Source organism: Artemia franciscana, chromosome 9 (assembly GCF_032884065.1).
Source record: "Artemia franciscana chromosome 9, ASM3288406v1, whole genome shotgun sequence".
NCBI lineage: Eukaryota > Metazoa > Arthropoda > Branchiopoda > Anostraca > Artemiidae > Artemia > Artemia franciscana.
In genome coordinates this window covers 13,508,970-13,522,510 of record NC_088871.1, presented here as the reverse complement: position 1 = coordinate 13,522,510, position 13,541 = coordinate 13,508,970, and the positions used below count along the sequence as shown (strand labels likewise).

General features: G+C 34.8%; 1 protein-coding gene across 1 annotated transcript in view; it reads left to right on the top strand.

The window, feature by feature from the left end:
* Positions 1–13,541, top strand: part of LOC136031029 (transcription initiation factor TFIID subunit 3-like) — a 61,959-nt gene that overhangs the window by 11,953 nt on the left and 36,465 nt on the right. The window contains exons 5-7 of the mRNA XM_065710216.1: positions 3,292–3,448; positions 7,734–8,385; positions 11,957–12,198. Of these exons, the coding sequence (XP_065566288.1) occupies positions 3,292–3,448; positions 7,734–8,385; positions 11,957–12,198 (1,051 nt within the window). The remainder of the gene's footprint in view (positions 1–3,291; positions 3,449–7,733; positions 8,386–11,956; positions 12,199–13,541) is intronic.

The following is a 13,541-nucleotide window of genomic DNA, read 5'->3' as shown; positions in this document are numbered from 1 at the left end:
GATCTCTGTTTTTTGTCTCGTCTTGTACTAACCAGCCAAAAATGACACAGCCTATCAGAATGATTCTTTTATTGCAGGATCAATTGGATAATTTACTTTTTGGTCTCTTAGAAAATTTTTTCTTATTTTCACTATGGTCAGTGAAAAATTTTACTTCGCTATGATCAACGACAGTTTTTTTTTTTACTTAATTTATTTTTTACATAATTTAAGCTCAGCGCTATTGTTTATTTATATTCAATTGACTGTGTGCGCCAGTTCATCTGAGACCAGCACAGCTGAACACGCTCCTCCTCCAACCAAATCTGTTTCCAGCTTCACGCTATCCTCTACAGCGAAGTTTCAATTCACCTTAAATTTTTTGTTATGACTTCCTCACTGGAGGCTATGTGGTAACTAATCTGTAAATAGAATGGAAGTATGTAAATATAACAAAAACTGTCAGTCTTTTAATCATTATTATTAAAAATTAACAAATAAATGATAACTTGCATCTAAAAAGCCTAGTAATTGATTACAAAGTTCAAACTTTTGAAATCAAACAATAGTTTCATGGATTGAATTATTCTCGGTGGTTTCCAAAGAGTAGCTGCGACAGTCAAGCTTTTTGTTCCCTTTTTAATAATGGTGTAAATCTTTCAGTCATTTTTCTTCTTCGTTTTTGGTATGAGAATTCTTTCCTCCGACTTAATAAATCTGGATCTCCGTTTGTCCGTTTATGTCGAGGTGTCAAGCAGGGAGGGGTTTTATCACCTAGTATATTCTAAATGTGCATTTCTGGTATTTTAGATGAAATTAGATCAAATTATTTTATTGGACTCTCAGATGTTTCTTATCTTGCTTATGCAGATGACCTTTTACTTTTGTGTAAAAATAAGCAAGGTGTTTCGTTTATGGTCTCAAAAGTTTCACGTCTATTTTCTAATATTGGTCTTTCTCTTAATGTTGAGAAATGTGAATTTCTAGTTTTTAATGGTCCGACTTCCTCTAATGCTCCCTTAGCTTGTCGCGGTTTTTCAATACCCTTTGTTTCCGCCTTTCGGTGGTTGGGTATTACTGTTACGAATTCAATTTCTTGCCTACGGCAGTGCACTGTTCGTGATGTTCAAAAGAAAATTCAAATGGGCTATTCTAAGATAGTTGCTAATCGAGGGAAGTATAATAGACGTGCACTCGGTAGACTATATGCTACATTTTGTGATCATTCTGTCCTTTATCTTTCTGGTCTTTATCCCCTTCTAAAGAAAAAAGATGTTAATCAGATTCGGATTTTTTATTTCCGATATTGTAAATTTTTACTTTAAATCCCCCCTTGGTATGGCAATAGGATGATAATTCGCAAGTTTGATGTCCCTGATATAAGTGCCAAGTTGGCCCTCATGCATGGAAGGTTGTCGGAATCAGCTTTTTATCGTTTATCGCCTCATCATCCTTTGGTCCGTCTGTTCGGTTAATCTCATTGTAGCGTAATGTTTTTTCTATTTGTTGTGTATTTTACTTGTAGTGTATTTCATTTTTTTTTCTTTTTGTTACTCCACAAGTGTCATAACTTGTGGAAAATTTTTCGGATCAAAATTTGCTCTTTTTTCATTTTATTTTTTTGCTGATTAAGTTTAAAAAAAAATTGGCCTCATAATTTGACCCAGCAACGAGTAAAAAAAGGACTAAGTTGTTTTGCTTCCCTTTCTGACTTAATCTTAAAGAATGATGTAATTTAGCTACCAAAATAAACCAGTGAAATTAAACCACACTTCTTAGTGATTTTTTTTTTCACTTGTTTAAAATTTCATTAAAAAGAACCTTATCAGGTGTTGCGTTATTTTAGTTTGTTCAAAATTTGACAGCAACAATAGGTAAATACAACAACTTACAGCAACTATCCTCGTTTCTTTAAAAAGGAAATAAAGGAGTATAAAACTTTATTTTCACCAGAAATTTTTGGGTGTAAGAAAACACGAATATAGAGTTCCAAATCTCGCTATAAAACTCAGCATCAGGGGCAAATTACAAGACACGGGACACAAGTAGATTATGTTCTAAGAAATCCTATAGCCATCAAGTATTTCAGGGGACTCGAATATGATCTATGTGTATGGTAATAATGTATTTTAATAACAGTATAGTAATAAAAAGGCCCAGTAGCCTAATATGATAATGATAGTTCTTTAATAAGGCTGTATTGTTAGTCCTGTAGTGGTACCACATCGATATGAAATCTATGAGTTTATTTCAAGTTTTGTTGGAGCTATATGTACTAAACTAGCCAGTAAAAAATACCTAATGATTGATTCTTCTGAATGATCATGCCCCAGAAAATCAATATATCTCTATAATGTTTCTGTGCCTCAATAGCACGATAACAAAAAAGAAAAAATATTCCTACTTCCCATGCAAAAAAATGAATTTCCTAGTTGCTGAAGTGATTCTCCTTGGTGATTCCTAATTCTCCTTGATATGATTTTTGGCTATAGAGATTCCAACAGTGCAGCTTTCATTTCAATTTGACACAATTTTTTGCGGTGTTTCTGGCTACCTTTCTAAATATCTGTAGATTTATTGTCGCATTAAACGTAACTATTTAGGTAAATCCAATTAATAGTTGTCATTCCTGCATCAGCTTTTAATGAAGGTTCATCCTCATTCGACAGTTTCTTTTTCAAAACATGTTTTAAGTTTTCGGTTACTATGGGCTGGACTCTAGGCTGTGGTACATGCCACAGCCATGATTCTAAAAAAAAAATCTTCATAACTTTAGTCAATCAAGAGGAAGTGGGGTACTGTTGTGACAGAATGAGTTACGTCTTTTGGTATGAGATTCTAACAAAATGAAATGATCCTTTTACCTAAGCATAGTATGGTTAAACTAGGCCAATACACTTCAAATTCAGTAAAATAAGAGCAGGTTAAAAGCCTAATAGTATTGTGATGTTTTGTTAAAATTGTGTTTGTTTTAATTGTTGAATCAAGTGGTATAATTGTTTCGATTAATATATTAAATAATTAATTAAGTTGTTTAATAGTCCCAAATTTTTAGTGTTTTAAATTCTAATAATTATACTTCAGTATTCGAATGTTCCAAAAAGCAATCTTTGAAAGAAATTTATTGTTTTTCGAAGATCAGTGAATATTTATTTTCCATAAGTTTTGCCCATTATTTATACATTTCCTATTTTTAATTTATTGATAAATAAAGATGGGAGTGCGCTCTTACAAATTTGCGCCTAATCTGTTTTTAGATTAATGAAAGATTGACACCAGTTATAATTTCTTACCCCACGTTATCTTTGACAGGATGTATAGTGATGATGAACAGAAAGTTCGCGAAGTGACAAGTGTTATGATGACAACATCGGGTTTTATTTCAGAAGCAAGGGAGGGAAAACTTCCAGAATCTCGATTGCCTGCTCCTTTCTTTGATGAAGAAGGTATTGACGTGAAACCCAAAAAGGTACATTTTATATATATTTATTTTTGTTATATGCATTTTGTCTTATTAAATACTTTCCTTGATAGCCCACTGAATAAAACCACACCCTGAAACTGTTAATTATTCAAACTTGTATTTTGTATGGCCTACCTCTTGAAGGAGTGGTAGCGCTAAAGGGGAGCCATGGGATTGATGTGGCCTTGGTTATATATGGTTCCCTGATCGTGCAGCTGATAAGACCACACATGGGAACTCTTTGGACTTTTGAGGCTTTCTGCTGCAGGTCCTTCTTCCTCACGGTGTTACAGCCTTTGAGGGAATTAGAGCCAAGAAATTGACATGGCTTGGTTCTGTGTTATTGGCCTCATGTGACTTTGTCCTTACAATAAGTTCGTAGTATTCGCTCTTGTGATTTTAGTGATATTTGGGATGCTGTTTTTGTCTTCAGCCTAGTAATCTCGTAGTCACGGAAGTATACGTTAAAGTAAATAAATAAGAAAAAATATTTATTTCATAAAATGAATTATCTCATGACTTTGTAGGCAAAATTTGCATTTTGAGTCTTAACAACAGCGGAAAAAATGTTCAAAAGCAGGGCACAGAAAAAAACGCAGCAGGAAGAGATAAAAGAAATAAAATAGAAGAAACGAAAAAATGACGAAACTGGATAATAGAGAAAAATAGGCGTTTTCAAAAAATCATACCGAAATAATTTCAAATATATTGAAAACAAGAGCTAAGAGCTCATATGGCACTTGTGACGAGGCGAGAAGAGCTAAGAGCCAAGAGATCATATGGTATGAGCTCTAACAAAATTCTATGAATCAATAGATTGATATAAAAAGGAAAATAAGAGGCTTAATGCCGGTCAGAATTTAAAATAAGAGCTCTGAGTCACGATGTCCTTCTAAATATCAAAATTCATTAAGATCCGATCACCCACTCGTAAGTTATAAATACCTAATTTTTTATAATTTTTCCTCTCCCTTTAGCCCCCCAGATGGTCGAATCTGGGAAAACGACTTTATCAAGTCAAATTGTGCAGCTCCCTGACACGCCTATCAATTTTCATCGTCCTAGCACGTCCAGAAGCGCCAAATCACTGAACCCCTCCGCCCAACTCCCCCAAAGAGAGCGAATCCAGTACGATTCTTTCACTCACGTATCAAAGACATGTGTTTATTCTATCCACCATGCTTCATCCCGATTCCCACACTCCAAGTGTTTTTCCAAGATTTCCCCTCCAACTCCCCCCAATGTCAAACGATCTGGTCGGGATTTGAAATAAGAGCTCTGAGACATGAGTTCTTTCTAAAAATCAAATTTCATTAAGATCCGATCATCTATTCGTAAGAAAAAATACCCCAATTTTCACGTTTTCCAAGAATTCCGGTTTCCCCCTCCAACTCCCCCCAACGTCACAGGATGTGGTCGGAATTTGAATAAGAACTTTAAAGCACAAGATCCTTCTAAATATCAAATTTCATTAAGATCTGGTCACCCTTTCTTAAGTTACAAATACCCCAATTTTCAAAATTACTCCCCCCCCCCTCCAATTCCACCAAAGAGAGCAGATCCGGTCCGGTTATGTCAGTCACGTATCTTAGACAGGTTTTTATTCTTCCCATCCAGTTTCATCCTGATCTCACCGCTTTAAGTATTTTATAAGATTTCCGGTCCCCCCAACTGCCCCCTCAATTACGCTTGATCCGGTTGAGATTTAAAATAAGAGATCCGAATTACATGGTCCTTCTAAATATGAAGTTTCATGAAGATCCGATCACTCCTTCGTAAGTTAAAAATACGTCGTTTTTTCTTATTTTTCAGAATTAACCCCCCCTCAATAGATCGGATCCGTTCCAATTATGTAAATCACGTATGTAAGACTTCTGCTTATTTTTCCCACCAAGTTTCATCCCGATCCCTCCAATCTAAGCGTTTTCCATGATTTTAGGTTCCCCCACCCCAAACTTCCCCCAACGTCACCAGATCCAGTCAGGATTTAAAATAAGAGCTTTGAGACACGATATCCTTCTAAATATCAAATTTTATTGAGATCCGATAACCCGTTCGTAAGTTAAAATGCCTCATTTTTTCTAATTTTTCAGAATTAACCCCTCCCCCAACTACCCCAAAGAGAGTGGATCCGTTCCGGTTATGTTAATCATGTATCTAGGACTCGTGATTATTTTTTTCACCAAGTTTCATCCCGATCCCTCCATTCTAAGTGTTTTTCAAGTTTTAGGTTTCCCCCTCCCAACCCCCCCCCCCCAATGTCACCAGATCTGGTCGGGTTTAAAATAAGAGCTCTGAGCTACGATATCCTTCTAAATATCAAATTTCATTGAGATCCGATCACCTGTTCGTAAGTTAAAAATACCTCATTTTTTCTAATTTTTCAGAAATAACCCCCCCCCCCCCAACTATCCCAAAGAGAGCGGATCCGTTTTGTTTATGTCAATCATGTATCTACCACTTGTGCTTATTTTTCCCACCAAGTTTCATCCCGATCCCTCCACTCTAAGTGTTTTCCAATTTTTAGGTTTCCCCCTCCCAACCCTCCCCCCAATGTCACCAGATCCAGTCGGGATTTAAAATAAGAGCTCTAAGACACGATATCCTTCTAAGCATAAAATTTCATTGAGATCCGATCACCCGTTCGTAAGTTAAAAATACCTCATTTTTTCTAATTTTTCGGAATTACACCCCCCCCCCAACTACCCCAAAGAGAGTGGATCCGTTCCGATTATGTCAATCATATATCTGGGACTTGTGCTTGTTTTTCCCATCAAGTTTCATCCTGATCCCTCCACTCTAAGTGTTTTCCAAGATTTTAGGTTTCCCCCCCTCCAACTCCTCCCAATGTCATCAGATCCGGTCGGGATTTAAAATAAGAGCTCTGAGACACAATATCATTCCAAACATCAAATTTCATTAAGATCCCATCACCCGCTCATAAGTTAAAAATACTTCATTTTTTCTATTTTTTACGAATTAACCGGGACCCCACTTCCCCCCCCCCCCCCCCTGATGGTCAAATTGGGAAAACGACTATTTCTAATTTAAGCTGGTCATGTCCCTGATATGCCTGCCAAATTTCATCGTCCTAGCTTACTTGGAAGTGCCTAAAGTAGCAAAACCGGGACCGACAGACAGACCGACAGAATTGGCGATTGCTATATGTCACTTGGTTAATACCAAGTGCCATAAAAATGAAAAGAAGACAGACATAAAATCAACGAGAAATCTGGTAGGACCACAAACGTGAGAAAAGTATGATGCAACTCTTAAACGTTCAATGAATGAGAAGAAGGCAGTTATAGCTATTAAGGAACTTTAGGGGAAAATATAAGCCTTTGCTTAATGAAGGGTGTCTTTTACGTGAATTCTCCACTTTAGACTAGTGGAAATTGATACACCTAGTAGTTTCAAAGAGACAGTGAAAATATCCGAAGGGGTGGGATGAAGAAAGGGGGTTATAATTTAAAGAAACTAATTTACATTAATGAAGACTTGTTGGCCTTCATTTCTGAAATCACTTCCAGTGTCTTTGAGGATGTCCTTATAGCTGCTCATAAATTTTTAAAACAAGTTTCAAGGACAGTCAAGTACTCAACAAATTTGAAGTCTTGTAGCACTGAAAGAATGTGGGCAAGTAGGAGGGCTCCTTCGGGTACAGCATTGCAGACAAGGAAGGGACACTGGTTTTAATTGTAATTTAATGATATAATTTATTTAATTTTATGTAATATATTTAATATATAATTCATTTAATTTATATAATTTAATTCTATAGAATTATATTTTAATTATAATTATATTTTAATATATTAATTTAATTATATTTTTTGTACTATTTGGCTGCTGACATTTTTTTTCCTTTTTGGCTTAAGAAGTTGGCCATAAACTCAAAAATTATACATTTATTCTTAAAAACTTCCTTATCAAAGCTCTTATTTCAAAATTGTTGCATAACACTGAAGGAAAAAGTGAGACATCTATCACAAGAATTCCTGGTAGCTTTTTTGTTGTTGTATTGGGTCTTTCTAGCAACTTCTCAGAAGTTTTTCTACGCACTGTAATCTTGTGAATAATTGTCTTGTATATGTTAAGTATTATTTCTAAGATCTTCGAACAAAAAGAATTGCTGAAGGCGGTAAGTAAATTAAACCTGTTGATTTTTTTTTTACGATTTCTTGATTGCTTTTTCTTTGGTTTGATTGGGCCACTCCAAGCTTCAGAATCTCTTCTAGGCACTTAATTTTTTGGAATAATTGTGTTGCGTTAATAAAATATGATTTTCTAGGCACTTCCAATGAAGAGAATTGTTGAAGGTGTCAAGAAAATTGAACCTGTGGACACAAAAAAGATGAAACATGAATCCACCGACGAAGCTTCTTTGCCTCCACCTCTTAAGAAACCCAAAGAGAAGCGAACTCCACGACAAGAGCTGCGTAGAGCCTCTACCCACGGAGATATGGTTTACCCTGGTAAGCAAGTACAAACGACTCCAAAAGAAGTAAAAGCGAAACCAGTAGAACCTGAAAAACCACCTGAGAGGTATAGCAAATTGCACCTCTTTAAGAAGCTACTAAAAGGAAAAGAGGATAAACGTAATGAAGAAATTGATGTTGAAAGCGTTGAGGTTAAAAAAGAAAAGCTTATTGAAAAGTCGCCAAGTCCTCTGCCTGTAGCTCATCCACCATCACCGCCTCCTAAGTCCCCATCTCCTCTCACACCTGAGACTCCTGAAAGGAAGAAGAAGAAACGAAAGGAAAAGATAAAGAGCGAAGAGATAGTTGAATCTGACGGTGAGTTGATGGAAGAAGTTGAAGAGGTACCTGTGAAAAAATGGGATCCATTTGTACCTCCACTTCCTGTTGCCACTGATGTCAAAGAGCTGCCAAGTGCATTGAAGAATATACCAGCAGCCTTGCTGGGAATCAGACCTGGTGGCGGTAAGCTTGTATTTATTTATTCATCTGCTTCTTTTTACCTAATGTTTATTTATTTATCACTTGTCTAGTTTGTACGTTAGTTTCTTAAGCCTCTAAAGTTTCTTAAACCAAACAAATTAAATTTGTTTGCTTTAAAATGAAACGATTGTTCTTCTACACAACATAACAATCTTTAAGTTACGCAAAAAAAATATCTTTTTATTTATGATCTTTGAATACAACCCCGAGGTGATATTTAAAGTTATCAGCTTGATATAATGCTAAAATAAAAAGGTTAAATGAATCACGTGTGCCATCAAACAGCTTATGGAAACCTATTTATATTTTTCTTTGCTTTTATTTATTTATTACCTGTTTGGTTTCTACCTTGTTTTTATTACTTGACGTATTTGTAAAGGGAAAGGGGTGGGAATAGAATTTGGTTTCAACTTCAAAATGTGCATTTGTTTAGTTAATTTGAATATTGTAAGGAATGGAAAAAGATAAAAGAAATCCGGTTGCTATTTGGATAAACTTCTTTTTTGTCCAATTCACCTGTATTAATGAAAGAAATATCTTACTTTGGAATCTCCAAATGTGCTTTTCGCGCCATTACCTTTTTTTTAATTTCTTTGTCTTTTTTTAAGAAGTCATTGATGTGAGGTAGAAGGGTGGGAGTTCGTATCGGCAAAACATTTTATTTTCTCAGGGAAAGATCCTTGGAAAGTGAAGCAGGGTATATCAGGGTATATTATGGGGAAGCCTTGTGCAGAAAAAACAGTTGATCCAAATATATAAATTTAATTATTTTTTAGTCCTTTTTTGCCATAATTATTTAGAAATGATTGATTTCTCAGTTACTATATTCTTACAAATGTAAAGAGTTACTGAGGAACGAGTTAATAAAGAGTCAATGAGGAAAGAGTTAATATTTGCAGTGGAGTGTCGGAAGAAGAGTTGGATTTGACTTTGTATCAACCTTTGTTTTGTTTTATTTGTTTTGTTTTTTTTAAGATGCATCTAACTTAGTAGCAAATGAAAGTATTTTATTAAGAGAGTAATAGGCTGAGTTAATCGTTTCAAAAAAAAAAATAGTTACTGTAATCTGCACGCGAGCAATCGTATTCGGATATGGCAAATATGAGATTGATTGGGAACACCTATTCTTGAAGAATTGCAATTAAACCACTTTCTTGTCAGAAAATCTTCATAGTTTTCAGTAAGGTAGAAGTTAAATTTTAGCATGAAAGGCGGGGATTTCGTATTTTTGTGTGTGACATTCTGAGCCAAATAGTAGAGTAGCCCCCCCCCCCCCCTGCAAATAACTAATTATATAATTTTTTTATATAAATAGTGACGAAGACTATACTACCTTTTCGTCATAAACATCAACAACAAGAAGAATAATTAAGAAATTGTTTTCAAAAGACAGTGGAATTCTATATTTGAAGTGTATTCAAATTTGGTTGAACTTCTTTGAAGTAAGGATGCTGGAACTGTTTAGAATCTTTTTATTTTAGTATTAATGGCCGTAGTGTCTTTTCTTTTATACATTCATGAGTCCTGGTTGAACAAAGCTCAGACTCGGAGCTTTGTTGAAACAAAGTCAACCCCTGGCTAATTTTTTTTTTTATTTAATTTAGTTTTTTTAATGTTATTAATCTTCGAAGCACTTCATAAAGTTTTTTCTAGTATTAATCATAAATAATTGAAAAACGACAAAATAAGGATAAATGAGGAAAACACCGGAACAGAAGAAAAAACGAGGATATATACATCCACGTAAAAAATATCAGTATGTTGTAGAAGATTGTGAACATCCTTTTATGCAGAATCTAATAAAATTAGCGACATAAAATTAAATTATGATTTGATGATATTACTTTGAAGCAGTCAATTATTGGATTTTTTTTAACCAGTTGATTATCGCACGCGTTTTTTATTGCATTTTGTTTATGCAAAAAAAAAGGCTTAAAAACAACCGATAAATAAATAAAAATATTACCGTGAAAAACACCACTAAAACTATTATTTTTTTTATTTATTGCAGTAGTTGTTTTTTACGTTTTTTTTATATTTTGGCACTGAAGACGGTCGAGCACTGGTCTCGGCCGAAATATTTACTTTTCATATCTCATCTTACTTGCCTGTAAATATCCTCGTTTTTTCTTCTTTTCTAGTTTTTCTTATGTTGTCTAGTACTGATTACATTCATTTTGATATAAAATACTCGAATAGATGCAAAAATCTCTTCAAAGTAAAAGTGAGTATATCAGTGAAAACGCTTTCAATAATCAACTGCTTCAAAAAATTCTTATTTCCCCCCTCTCACCCCCCCCCCCCAAAAAAAAACTAACTCTCTCAACATCAAACTTCAGTAAGGCTTTATTTTCACTTAATCCAACTAAAATTTGCATGAAATATGCGCCATCCCCGTGTTTGTGGTTGTTGCCTTTAGTATTTAGAAGACACACGAAATTATCTTTTGTTGGCCGATTAGGTATTGAATAAAATAAATAAAATAAAGATTTTGGTTTCTAGACTCTGTAGTTCAAACTGGCAATGTTGACCTCCATTTCATGGCCCTTCAGCCAGGAACTACAATGAGGGTTGGGGGCCAGCCATACTCTGCTTTCGTAGACCTTTCCTGTTCACATTTTTAAAGCTGGGTTTTACCATTTACTCTGGCTTATCTCATAGAGTCACTCTACTGATCCATGCCGGAAACCAAATAATCAGCAACACCAGGACTCGAACCCTAGTCCTAAAGGATATAACAACATGTTCAGCGTTCTAAACCATCGTATAAGACAGCTCTTTTGCTTGATTCTTGCCAATTCTAACGACAATTCTAACAAAACTGCGATGAGTTGCAGCGAATAAGCCGTCAGTGATTAAATAGAAAAAAAAAACACAACTAATTTGGATTCTGGCTGGTATTGCTGCAAGACGACCGTGATAAAAATTAAAAAGAAAAAAAATCAAGTTAAGTCGCAAGTGGAAATTTGTGATAAAATTGCGCACAATTGTTTGAATGCTGGCTGATAGGGATTGAGTACAAACGATTGAATATATCAACTATGGCAGCATTGTTTGTACAACTGAATGCAAAAAGAATAGAAATAAATAGAAAACAAAAACTTGAAAATAAAAATGGAAAATTTATTACTTGGAGATTCTGCTTCTTCAAGAATAGAAATTTGTTGAAGAATCTTTAAGGATAAAAATTAAAAATAATTTTTTTCATTGATTGTGAACATGATGATAACAAAGTTCAAAAACGCTTTAGGAAAAGCGCAAATCGCACAGTAAATCGTGAAACATGGTGCTACGTAACATGCGTATTGATTATTACATACTATACTTTTTTATGGGTATATTTTTATTATTATAAGGATAGTTTTTTATTGCAAGACTTCCTTTTTCCCAATTGTTTCCCTAAAATATGTCCACCGGCAGTTAGTCAAAGAAGGATAAATTTTATATTAAACGTTAAGGTCTTCAAAATCTTAAAAATAATATTAGCTTTGACAAAATCTTTTATAGACACCGCTTTTGTATATACTATCCATAATTGCAGTTTTCTCTTTAGTTCGTCCAATTCCTCCTCCAATGAGAGTTCCTAGTCCCATTAAAGAGCGTACCCCGACCCCTACATTGAAGTCCCTTACACCGTCTCCTGTGGCCGAAAGTTTGATGACCTCACCTATATCAGACACGTACCTTAGCGATGCTCTAAGTCCGAGTGGGCGAGAAACTCCAAAGAAAAGTAAGAAGGAAAAGAAGAAAAAAGAGAAGAAGTTCAAATCCAAAGACAAAGAGGAGCGAATGAAGGTAAGAGGGTTTCTCCTCCCTCCCTCCAGACTTAATTGATTAGTTTTGCTTATTTATTTTCACTGTTCAATGTGGTAACGCTGACGAAAATTTGGTAAAATTTTCGCTGCTTAAAACATGGATGCTTAGAGCCGTGAATGGTTAGACTGTTCCTTCAGCGGTAATCATGCCCAATACACAAACCAAAGTTTTGCTAATTTTTTAAATTAATTAATAAATACCAAACAGTCAGATCGTCATTTCATCTAGCCTATGCCCACCGCTTAAAGTATGGATGCTTAAAGTCGTTGAATGGTTAGACTATTTCTCTGGCGGTAATCATTCGCTAAACATGTCCGAACTATTTAGTCCTTTCTCATGCCCATATTCACCGCTTAAAGCACATATGCCTTCAAGCCGTGGCTGGTTGCAAATATTTTTGCAACTAGTCAATATATTTGGAATTAGTCAACATATTTGCAAATTTACAAATATATTGACTCCCCCAGCGTGAATTAGCCGGATAGAACCTCCAACAGGTTGACAGGTTGAAAATTTTCAAGCATATAAAAAAAAATTCAAGTATACTTGAAATTTTCTTATGTACTTGAAAACTTTCAACCTTTCGACCGAGTCCGTTGATTTTTGAATTAAAAATGGAATATTTATTGGCAAATCAAGTCATGGCTAATTGTAGAAAAAGAAAATTCGGTAGCGCCTTATAACATTAGAATTTTGGAATAACCAAAAGAAAACTATGGTTCTCAAACATAAATAAACCTAAGATAGGTCTAGGGGGCAAAAAATGTTTTATCCAAGGAACCAAGTATGTCACTTACGACTGCCCTCGCAGCTCAACGAGTCTCTACCCCTAAAGAGCGCAGGTACTATCTGATGTGTAATTTTGGATATACCCTGCTTTTGAGTGAAACACATCTCCCTGCTACCCCCTGTTGCTGTAGTCAACAGTAACGTGCCACAAGAACAAGTTAGACCTAGTGCAGGTGCACAGCGTACCTTTTTTTATTTTAATGATTTTTTTTATTACTATGATATTTTTTTTTACTATATTTTTTTTTATATTTTTATATTTTTTATATTATATTTTTTTTATTACTATGATAAATTGTACTTAGGGTTTATTGTGTTGTGAAGGTCGTAATATTTCTTATTTCGAGATCCTTGGTACTTGAACTGTATGAAGTTGCACTTATTTCTTATTCCTTGCTGTTTTATCAACTTACTCTGTGGGGGAGCGTAATTGCTGTTTTTAATTTTTCTGCATTAAATAAATTTTATAACAACCTACAATACTGGTAGAATCTAAATGCTGTGACCTTTTTGGTCTTTCAATAGTCTGTCTG